Source organism: Diadema antillarum, unplaced genomic scaffold, assembly GCF_040938485.1.
Source record: "Diadema antillarum isolate AM-2024a unplaced genomic scaffold, OU_Dant_1.0 scf00000042, whole genome shotgun sequence".
Classification (NCBI taxonomy): Eukaryota; Metazoa; Echinodermata; class Echinoidea; order Diadematoida; family Diadematidae; genus Diadema; species Diadema antillarum.
In genome coordinates, this window is record NW_027270931.1 from 1,587,122 (window position 1) to 1,599,206 (window position 12,085).

At 37.5% G+C, this 12,085-nt stretch overlaps 1 protein-coding gene across 1 annotated transcript in view; it reads left to right on the forward strand.

The window, feature by feature from the left end:
* The window catches only part of LOC139712999 (patatin-like phospholipase domain-containing protein 7), a 33,836-nt gene that overhangs the window by 255 nt on the left and 21,496 nt on the right, over positions 1-12,085 (forward strand). Inside the window, exons 2-12 of the mRNA XM_071624780.1 lie at positions 1,547-1,628; positions 2,380-2,453; positions 3,455-3,543; positions 5,380-5,529; positions 5,878-6,037; positions 6,920-7,000; positions 7,649-7,777; positions 8,308-8,388; positions 8,963-9,140; positions 10,147-10,200; positions 11,568-11,719. Coding sequence (XP_071480881.1) covers positions 1,547-1,628; positions 2,380-2,453; positions 3,455-3,543; positions 5,380-5,529; positions 5,878-6,037; positions 6,920-7,000; positions 7,649-7,777; positions 8,308-8,388; positions 8,963-9,140; positions 10,147-10,200; positions 11,568-11,719 — 1,230 coding nt within the window. The remainder of the gene's footprint in view (positions 1-1,546; positions 1,629-2,379; positions 2,454-3,454; positions 3,544-5,379; positions 5,530-5,877; positions 6,038-6,919; positions 7,001-7,648; positions 7,778-8,307; positions 8,389-8,962; positions 9,141-10,146; positions 10,201-11,567; positions 11,720-12,085) is intronic.

Below are 12,085 nucleotides of genomic sequence, written 5' to 3' on the forward strand. Positions count from 1 at the left end.
AGTAAACTTTGACGTTAAATTTATAGATTTAGCACGGTAATACCCACTTTATTTTGTAGATCTGTCACTTAATTAATGACGTGAAGTTTCTCGGAAAATGTTCCTTTTGTATCTCCCACTCATATTAAATCAATGGCATAAATTGTTTAGTTTGTATTGTTTATAAATTAATTATTTAGACTAAAATTAGATCTAAATAGTAAATTAATTTAGATCTAGATCACGGATCTAAATTAGCTTTGTACTTAACCGTTATATTAGATATCTAATTACCATCATATACTAAATATCGAAGAATCAAGATTTGTTATAAAAAACAACAACAACAACAAACTAACATTGATTGTTAAATGGTGGTCTACATCTACAAATGTAGCTCAAGCATGCCCCCTCTTTGTTTTTGTTTTGTTTTTACTTAACCCATATCAAAAAGTACAGTCCTTTTTAAGAACATGGGATTCTAGAGCTCTCAAAACATGCAGTTTTATGCCATTAAACCGCACAGCACAGAAAACATGTGTTTGTTAATAGTCACCGCATCCAGACGATGGAGTAGCAGAGGGGCAAATATTTAAAGTTCTGCATAACGGTAAGTGTAATGCCCACACAACCAGGTATGTTACCAGGTAGAAACCCTATGTATAGGAAGGGCATACAAAACAAACATTTTCCATCTGAAGGAAAGAGATCCTTTGACGCCCTTCCCCATAATGGCATAAAAATATTAAAATTGCTTGTTTTGTTTTATTTGTTTTGTTTTTTCTCATTGTTTTTTCCCATTGAAGACTAGTCCTGAGTATACTCAGGCAGGTGTTTACGGTAACCTGTGTTTTAAAAAAAAAATAAAAATGGCTATTCTTCAATGGCCCGATTTCACGAAGGTGGTACAATTAAAACCATGGTTTAAACCATGGTTTATGCAAATTTCTTCTGCGTAAATACGATTGACAGATTGCGTATGCCAACAGATGTCCAGTAGCAAACACGCATTGATACACGCATGTCAAAGGTACGCCTATTTCACACTAATTTTAGACCATGGTACAAATTTTGTACCGTGGTCTAAGTTTAAACCACCTTCGTGAGTTCGGGCCAAAGAGTCAAGATTATGAAATGCATAAATGAATATCATGATTAACTAAAATCTTCAACCTATCCCTATGACCCTAACCCCTCAACCAAACCTTCATTTCCCACGACTCCGCCATCCACCACAGACCCTATTCCTTCAACTTTCCAACCCTAGCCAGCAAAATGTATGGTTGGAAGCAGCATTGCCTTCCAGCCATGTCTAAAAGTTGTTGTTGTTTTTTTCTATAATTTTATGGGGGTGCAAAATGGACTTCTTCCCAGGTATTCTTTTTAAACAGACAAAAAAGTACCACAACTCTAATGCTTCTGTTCAATCATAGCAATGCAAATTACCTTATGATATTGAAAAATGTTGACATGGAGTAGAGTTTTCCTGCCACTGAGTGCAATGAGGAAGATGGTTCTGTGTTAGACTATTACTACAGCAATATTGCTCTTTTCCTCTTCCCAACAGACCTTCATCATGCTGTTCATCATCATTGCTCTGCTCCTGAGTCTTGTTGCTTTCCTCGTCACAGTTATCCTCAAGAGGAGATGTAAGTCACAGTTAGCTGTACATAGACCCCATGACTGAGAGAAATATTGTACAGATGGGTCAAACCCACTATGTAAGAGCAATTCTAAAATTTCAGCAATTCTGACTATTCTGCGTACATTTTTAAGAGTACATGTAGACATTGCAAAATATGATTCTTGCATCTTGATTTATTCAATGGTGAGTGCTATTGATGCTGAAACAGATTTACAAGGATTAAAACCTGGAAGAATGTATTGTGGCCTCAAAATGAGGGTTATAGAAGTGAAAGAAAACCTGTCCCCACATTTTTTTTTTGTCAATTAAATGTGTAGATTGTAAATGTTTAAAATATGTTTTTTCTAAAAACTCAAGATTACAGTGACTCAAAATGGTGTGGGTATAGCTTGTGTAATGTCATTTCCAGGTCATAACTATTCACAATCTTAACTCCTTGAAAGAATATATCAAATTGGTAATGTATGTATGGGGGGAGGAATTTTTCCTTTAGCATCAGATCAGCTCGCAGGCCCCCACAACAAAACTTTCTGAGGCCCCTTCTACTTCTCAGCATTCGCTCTTGTACTATTTTGTTCCAAACACTATGATTAAGGCTTGCCCACACAGACCGTAATTTAGACTAAATAAACTTTTGTTGTTTATTTCTTCATATTACTGTCTACACCATGGTGTCAAGAAGTCAAGCATGTCTGATCTGCAGCACATGAGTGAGTGCTGCATTCATGAGAATTGACTATCTCAATTCATTTCAGATCAAGCACAACCAAAGCCAAGGTTCAGGAAGAGAGATAAAGTGATGTTTTATGGAAGAAAGATGCTTCGCAAGGTAATGTGAAAAGGACCGAGACGTGGTCTTCCATGTCATAGACTGCTTGACCTGCCTTGGTACTCCTCCGGTGTTTCTAATCTGACTAGTTTTCAGTTAAGATGTTTTGTTCAGAAGGTTGTTTTTTTTTATGTAACTTTAGCCTCACCATACAATCAATAGTGTAGAAAGATAATGTCTGATTTGTAGGAAAAAAGCAAACTGAACTAGTTTTCCCCCCAGAAATGATGTATTCTTGAAAACAAAAACAAAATAAGACAAATGTGCCTGTGATGAAAGGGGCAGTTTTATCCTAGTATACAATATTAGTATCACCAAATATTAGTATAGCACACCATTAAAATTTTAAGATCAGACAATTTGTTTGAAATGTATGAAGTTTAAAAGTGTTTGTGTGTGTGTGTGTGTGTGTGCCTGCATTTTCCATTGAGAAACTCTACCACAATTCGAGTACCACAATGATTAAATGATTGAAAAGAATTTACAATGCCATTTATTTTTTTCTCAGACATCTGATGAGCACATGACCTAGCTCCTACAGAAGGCTCAAAGAATGATATTTGCCTTTACATATCTCAGTAACAAATCAAAGAAAGGTGTACTCTTCATGTAAGATTGAACATGGATTTGCCCCTGATGAATATGTCATTTTCTCTCAAAACAGAAGTAGAGTCAGATAGTAATGCTCAGTAAAACAGAAGCAAAAGCTCAAGATTGAAAGATTGAGACAAATTGTAAGAATGCAAAGATCAATAAATGATGGTTTGTGAGCATCCTAAACTTATCATCTTCCTTATCATTATCATCATCACCATCATCATCGTCATCACCATCATTATCATCATCATCATCATCATTATCACCATCATAATTATCACCATCATAATTATCACCATCATAATCATCATCATTATCACCATCATCACCATCATCATCATCATCATCATCATCATCTCTACCACCATTCTCTGCATTATTGATCTTTTGTTGTCATGGTACAGGTGAAGTCTATATCAGGGCCGGTGTATTCTGTCCAGAGGAAAATGAGGAAGAGGAAGGAGTATATGGACCTAGCAAGAACCATCAGGGGGTGAGTTTTGACATTTAACCATTTCCGCATCGATGACTTTCGAAAGTACCGGTATGTACAATACTGTGAGGTTTTCTGTGCCATCATCCTTTATAGCACACAAAGTGATGAAGCATTTGACATGCTAAGGACCTCATGATTCAAGAGATTCAAGATTTCATTTCATTTCTTCATGATATATGTTTAAACATCTGTTTAAAACAAAAAGTGGAACAAAGTGCAGTGTCATTAATACATATGTATAAACAGCAACTTTCAATCGTTAAATAATTTGTCAAAGGTTTCAAATCTTGAAATTCTACGCTTGTCCTTCATTGCAATAGAAAACTGTTTGGTATTGAACCTTAAGTCCCATACATTGTCCTTTTTGCACATGGCAGTTAATATACATGTGTACCTGGTATATGAGTTTATGTGCTGTATGTGAAATACACATTCAAGTACTGCTTACATCACACATACGTTGCTCAAAGATCATACAACAAAATAAAGCACTGGAAAGCAACAAGTAAAATGGAGCACAAAGTACATTTCACTCTATGTTATACATTACAATCTTCTAAAATGTGACTAAATCTCACTCGTACAAAAATAACCTTTCAGTTTTATTTTATCTTTTTTTAATTTTTTTTTTTTGGGGGGGGTGGATTCATTCCTTGGTAGTCAAGAAATTGATCTCTTGATTAAAAAGAAGGAGAAATAGAGTGACAAATCATACTCTGTTAGCCCAAGTTCTGTGATCACTGTGCAAATGAAACTGGCCTTGCTTGTTGCAACTGTGGTTGACTATTTATGTGGTATGCTTATCTGTTCTTTTCCTGTGTTAGAGATATTGCTCTTTTCTAGTCAAGGTACTGATAATAGTCTCTGAAAGCAGGTACCTGTGCGCATTCTTTCTGCAATTGATACCAGGTTTGAAAGAAATGTGTATATTCTCTGTGAAAGCCTTATTTACTTTGAATCTCCTTTGAAGTCAAGTATCCTTTTTTAAGCAACAAAATAAAAGACACCTGTATCTTTGCCCATGTTCTAATGCAGACATCTATAAATTTTCTCTGCTGGAATTACTTGGAAACTTCACAAATCTAATCTAAACAGTCTCACAAATCACAAAGTGATAATAAGAATTTGGGTGTTATCTGTTCACTATTTTCACTATGTACTTTGTGAGTACATAGACGTGCTTGTTCCTGCCAGTGTTGCAAACCAGCACCATAGGACCCTTAAGATACATAGTTATGTAGAAATTAAATGTTGTACTGTTGATTGCCAGGACAGTATCCAACATAGTGTTTTAAATACTGGTATTATGTTCAAGACAAACTTTTTTGTCAAGCTCCATGAAAATTTTGAGTTTGAGTTTGAGGAATTATGGCTGTTGTTTCTGAAACTTGGGATTTCCAGGATAAGGATACATCTCAAGCCAGTAATGCTACAATCTGATGTGTAGCTATGCCACGTAGAATATTGTATGCGCCATATATTTCGCGAGTCTAAATTTTCGCGAATCGGGAATTCTCAACGATTTCTCGAGTGGTTAAATTCTTGATCGTGGAGTCCTGTACTGAACAGAGAAGAGTACACGCATATGTCACATTCACATCGGGATCAGAGTCAATATTTTTGCGAGTCTTTAATTTAGTGAATGGCACCTGACTGGCGAAATTCGCAAAAATAAAAACCTCGCGAAATATTCGGCGTATGCAGTATCTGTATGATGTATGTATGTACACGTATTCCCTAGGGAGACATATTACCATTGCAATCTGCAGATGTCATTGGTATTTAGATATTCGTTTGATTACTTTTTTATTTGTTTGTGTGTTTACCCTTCAGTATTCTCCAAAATACCGAGAGCGACGGCAAGCCGATGCTCCAGATAAAGGAGCCACCTCCAGCAATCCTGGAGGCAGATTTCCGTGAGCTTCAGCTTCCCCCAGAATTCAGGATACCCACCGAGGTCCTCTACATGCTAAAAAATATCAGGTTTGTGCAGACAGGAGAATAAACAAGATGCAGATATCAATGTGTAACAGTGTGGAGCTTTCTTTTTGTTTTAGGGGATGAAGAAGGAAAAAGCAACAACAACATAGATACAGCTTTTGAGAATGAATTTTGTAGCACTCACCTTATTTATGCTGTATATTGAAATTTTTAATAATACTTTTCCTATGTAGTAGATTATATCTGGTAAAGGAGATGGGGTTAGGAAAGATACAGTAGCCAGTTGTAAAGTATGATTATCGCCTGACCTCTATGTAGTCCACTATGCTGAGAAATGTCTTCAAGGTCCTTCAAGGATTTTAATCTCATTTTGATCATTTTCATTGCCAGGGTTTTTGGTCACTTTGAGAGACCCCTGTTTCTTGAGCTCAGCCGCTCTGTCGAGAGTAAGTTTCTACCGGCGGGGGCATATCTCTTTCAGCGAGGCCAGGCTGACGACAGCATTTTCGTTGTTCAGAGCGGTCGCCTGGTCGTATATATCACGGAGCCTGTGAGTGTGCCCTCTATAGTTTCTCCAATTTCATTGTTCATTCTCACATTTTTTCCACTGCAATCTTTCATTTTTATGTCTTCATCCATGCTAATACTCTGAATGAGATTGTAGTGGTGTACTGTAACTCTAATTGTTACTCTTTGATGGTTTGGAAGATTTTGTGGATATTTGATAACGTGACTGTAACTTTCAATTCTACTCAAGCCAACGCATGTTTCCTGGCTGTAAGTTGGAAGTGTATGTATGTTTAACATATTTTTCTTTGAAATTTAGCTGTGCCTTTCTTCAATGAAAGCAAATCATTTTGTAATGTATGTAGACACTTTTGTTGTAAATAAATCAGACAAGAGAGGGATGGTTATTGTGGAATTAAATCTCTTCTGCTGTATAATCATTGTGCTGTGTTACTGATATGAGTTGATGAAAGACCAGGCATATTTTATTTGCAATGGATATTAAAGTTAGTGCATTATAAAATCGATCTAATATCAATGAATACCCCACTAATATGATTTTTGTCCTCAGATTGATATAGGTTATGCACTTGGCTGTTTTACTTTTTCCAATTTCAATTGTACATTTGTATATTTCATATTGCATTGACTTCTTGTAACTATTGTAGTCCAGAAGAAAAATATGTGACATTTGAAATAAAACCAGAATTTAATCAAACTGAATTGAATTGAGTTTGAGGCTCACAAAGTATAGAATCAGGAGGTAGAGGCAATAACTGTGTGTGTGTGTGCACACATGTTCACCCCTCATGATTTCCTGGACTGTTGCAGTGCTAATCATTAGTACTTCCCCTGTTCACTCATCATATCTGCATGGTGTATTGTTTTAGTCTCTCTGTGTTTGTTTGTTTCTGTCCCATAACAGGATGGATCAGAGTATGAGGTCAAAGAGGTCACCCAGGGAGACAGCGTCCACAGCTTGCTAAGTGTATTAGACGTCATAACGGTACGTTTCTTGGAAATCACGCCAAAAATTATATCATATCATCAGCTTTCCCTTTGAAAATGTATGAAAGGCACATACCCTTTTGTAGAGAAGAAAATTATGGGGGGGGGGATTCTGGCAATCGTCCCATAATAACACAAAAACACACAAAACAAGTCTTAATAGCCCCAGATATTCATATTTGTGTTGGTACATTTAAGGGCTCTTAACTTTCAGCAGGTACGTGTAAGCCTATATTATGCCCTTCAATAGTTTGTTACATATTAGTCAATTGTTCATAGTGACTGAATTGTAATAGAAGAGAGCAAAATATTCAAGTGTATACATACAATGTTTTCTGAAGTTTGTGTTTGTTTGTTTTTTTCCATGCAATGCTGTACCACTGAAACCCTCTAGATCTTTCTGTCAGAAGTCAGTGTAATGGAAACATAGTACAGTTTCATGATCTTTGGAACGTTGTCCATATTTTCATGCATTACAACAGTATTGGATAGCAGCTGTAAACGTGCCTTTGCCTGTCATAAATGCATGGTCACCGGGAGAGATTTGACTGTTTTGATTATACTGTCCACTGTTGATCTGTAGTCAGCACATTTGTGTACAGATTGATAATCGAATTTGGTTTGGGTTTCTTTTGGTTGGCTTCAGGGCCATTTAGCTCCGTACAAGACAGTTTCGTGCAAGGCAGCAGAAGATACCACTGTCTTGAGACTTCCAGCTGTGGCATTCCAGGCAGTCTTTGAGCAGTACCCCGAATCCATGGTCAGAGTTGTCCAGGTAAATACTGGATTCTCTTTGCTACTAATCTAGTTTCTTGCAGGTAGACTAAATATGATTAGCTTAAAAAAAAAAAAAAAAAAAATTAAAGTGCTTGTTTATATAATTACTAATATATTCATGAGCCTTTAACCCTTCTCTTAACTTGTGGTAGCTAAAATGCCGTTATGACCTTTGAGCACTCAGACTGAGTGGTAAAGAGCATTGTAAATACCCCCTATTGTAATTAATATTAAGAAGAATCCCCCTGTTTGCAAGAAAAAAAAAAGAAAACGAAAGGAATATTATAGTGAAGTTTCTTACTTTTACAACCATTAACCTGGCTACCAATAATAAGTGCATGTGAGCATTAATACACTGCTATTTAGTGAACTTTGTGGAGCTCAATAAACCTAATTTGCATCCTTGGAAAAGTATGTATAATCTTGCTGGGGATGTTGCTCATAGAAAATGATGAAGTGAAGAAATCCTGTGTGTGTGAGAGAATATAAACTTTATTTAAAACAATTTAATTTTCTCCTCGATGACAGATGATGATGATTCGCCTCCAGCGTGTGACCTTCATGACCCTACAGAACCTCCTTGGCCTTGATGCAGAGCTAATTAATACGGTAAAGAAACTAGCATTGTCGGACCCCAATTAGAATAGCATTGATATTCAAATACCCGTTTAAAATCAAAAGACAGTGACCGTCCAGACAGCTGCCAACCGGACAGCCTGGAGAATAACTGCTGCATCTTCCTCATGTCCCCCAACGACTGTAATGGTTATGGGACTGAGTGACTGAGTGGTATAGATTTGCAGGGGCTGAACATTCAAATCATCTTTGGAAACATATTCACCAACTGTGACGTGAATTAGTGTGTAGATGCTCTATTTGTAGCAAAAACATTTAGTAATGATCCCTGCCGGGATAACTTCAAACAATTTGAAGACTTACAATGAACAGCTGTACATTTTGTTCCCAATAACTGTCTTCTGGATTACATATACATGTAGCAAGAAACACAGGCCCTTTCTTTCCTGTGATAATTTGTCTTTTCGGATGATAAATACATGCCAGAATGCTTCCTGAATTCTGCTTGTCTCAGTCCATTGAGGACAAAATAAGCAGCAGTGGAACTTTGAATAAAATTAGAATGTAAGCTCTGTATGTCTCTTGATGGCTCGTTATCTCTCTTTAGGAGAACATCAGTGACAAGTCACTCGCCATCCACGCCCTCTCCGGCAAGGCCAGTAGCCCCACCAAGCGGCAGGTTTCTCTCTCCTCCTGGTCTGCTGCATCCAACACCAGCAGCGCCGACACGGTTCTCAGAGTGAATACAGCCGAGGAGGATAGGACGTCGGATGTCTTCAAGTCTGGTGAGGTCCTTTCAGCCCCACTGCATGAAAAGATTTCTACCCCCCTCCCCCTAAAATCGTGTGTGTAGGCCTCATGATCACTAGCATATAAAACACATTACTGTAAAACGAGGAATGTTCGCGTGCATTTTAATTTCGCGAATTTCGCGAGCGCCAAGATTAACAAAATTTAACTGCACACAAAGTTCTTGTCTACACCACATGCATTGAATGCCAGTGGCATTTCGCGAAAATTTCATGCCACGAAAAAGGCCGTCGGCTCCAATTCGCGAAAATTTCATGCCGCGAATATATTATGTTTTACAGTAATCATATCAAGGAGCCATAATTGGGATTGGGGGATTACAATGTTTGTAATCTGTATTCATCACATATGAATTTCCAGACTATTTGTCCTGTGCTGATTGGCAAAGCACTCCAGCTAGCATGTTGATTGGTATATGAAGCATGATAATGGTTTTACAAGTAAAGGAAAAACAAAGCAAAACAAAACGAAACAATCCTTCACCCATTGCTCTAGACATCACATCTCAAGTTTAACCCATTGATGATGGGCTGATTTTGCAATGACACACATTTCCCATAGACACCCGGTTAAGTTTGCTTTTGACTAATCTTCAGTGGGTTAAGAGAATACAGTGAGAGGGGAAAAAAATGAAATGAAAGGCTGCATTTCACTCTGTATTTCTAAGATGCCCTCTCTTTCACACACTCTTGGTTACCAACCAGCAATGCATAATCTCTGCTGGCCCTAGAAGTTGACAGCAGTCAAGCTACTGTGAGTAAAGCACTGTATAAGGGTTGAAGGTTATGAGTGATACCAATTTGAAATGCATTGCTAATGTTGTATAAACTCAAGGGAAAGTGACTCATGATACGACTTATGGATATCTTATTTGTATGCCTGCTTGGGCCTGAAAGGTTTTGTAGTCTAGATGAGTCTTGTTTGGGTTTTTTTTTGTGTGTGTGTGTTATTTTTTTCTTTATCTTTATCTTTTGCCCTCAGCTGATGAGAGTGATGGTGAAATGCGTAGACCAAGGGCTGGATCCCTCTCGTCAGGTTTGTGAGTTGTTTTTGTTGTTGTTTTTCAAAGAAGCTTGAATGAATAAAAAAATGGAAGGACATTCAAGTGACACATCGATGAAACAAACTAAAAGAACCAATACCCTTTCTCACTGGAGCACTACTGTATTCTCACCAGCTCAACAATCGCAAAATCCAACTGAACAAACCTGCTTCTCATTCTTTGTAAAGGGGCTGTACAGTACTGGTTGAGGTGGGGATTCATGGTTTTAACATTCCTAAGTGAGATAATGAGAAACCTCTTATGAAATATGGAAGAGCATGTAATTTTAAGAAGGATTCAACGTTTATTTGATGAAAATTGGTTTTCAAATGGCTGAGATATCCCAAAAAGTGATAATAATAAAAGACTACATGCCCCAACTTTATTAGGATCTCTTTGTCTCACCTTGTTTTTGGATATCTCGGCCACTTCAAAACCGATTTTCATCAAATAAACTTTTGATACCCCTTAGAATTGCATGCTCTGTGACATCTCATAGAGTGGTTTCTGAATATCTCGCAAAATGTCAAAAGCTAAATCCTCACCTCGACCAGAACTGTACACACCCTTTAATATTCTTATTTCATGAGATGATAAAGGGTGCTCATCATCTTAGAATATAAATCTTTGTGTCATAATTTACATATCAGCCAACAGTTACAATCAAATCAGTGTTGACTTTCTTATAATTGTAATCTTTGCAAATGATTTTAAGCTCCAAAATCTTTATGTAAGTGTTTGATACAGGCAGTTGTCTCATGATTTGCCTTGCTGAGCATTGATTTTGTGACTATATGCCCAATGTGCTTTGCAACTGCTGCTTGAAAGAGAAAATTTTGCTGAATGCAGTTGTGCTGAGGATCAGCAAAATCAGAGATATCAATAGTGTCAGTTTCCAACAGCAGTTGCTACATGATGGCTGTAGAGAATCCACCCAAATGTCATTCTGGCATCTTTCTGTCTGGCTTTAACATTATGAAACTACCTCTTGATCTTCTAAATTTTTTACACTACATTTACAGAAGATGGTGCTTTCCCTTGCTTTTCTAAGACGATGGTTGATCAGTGAGTTTTTTAATAGTGTATGCTTGTGCCAGTTTCTGCATAGACAACTCTTTCCTTTACAGTCTGTGCAGTAATTTCATACTTGAATGAAGTGTATTCCTTCATTGCACTGCTGCAGTGACAGATGTCATGATTATAAAGAGGCCTAGTTACTATATGTCATTTTACTGAGGCTAAGTCATCATGTCATTGTGAAGAAGTTTCACGGACTGATTGTAAAAAAAAACCAGCAACATCAACAACAAAAAGAAAACTTATTAAGGTTTGTCATCATGCTGTGTACTGTCCACGGCAGGCCGTGTCTTTGGTCCTATCTGTCGATGGCACAAGGCCACCTCCCTGGACGTGGATGAGACAGGTCGGCTGAGCATGAGCACTTCGGACTTTGAGGCGGCGGCGGGGCGAGCCAGAGTGACTGGCCTGGAGGATACGAAGCCCATGAGACAGGTTTGTCAACTTTGACCCCTGCACTTTGATCTTTGGCTTACCATCATTACATCTATAGTGGTTATGAATCGGTACTTAATGTGCTTCTTTAAATTGGCAACTTAGTAATCAGACATATGATTTTTGATGCTCTTTATTCTGCCTTGATGAGATTTTTTCACAAAACTGTATATGTTTCCGTGAACAAATCTTTCACTCGGGGTTGCTGATGGGAAGGAATGGTTTCGACGGAGTGAAAAAGTTGAAGCACCATTTGAATATTTCTTACCTCAAGAAGCATGACATTTCAATCAGTTGTGTTTGCTCTTTTGTTACACTACAATATATTCAAGTAATAAAACTTTTACTGATTTGTGGATCAGGAAG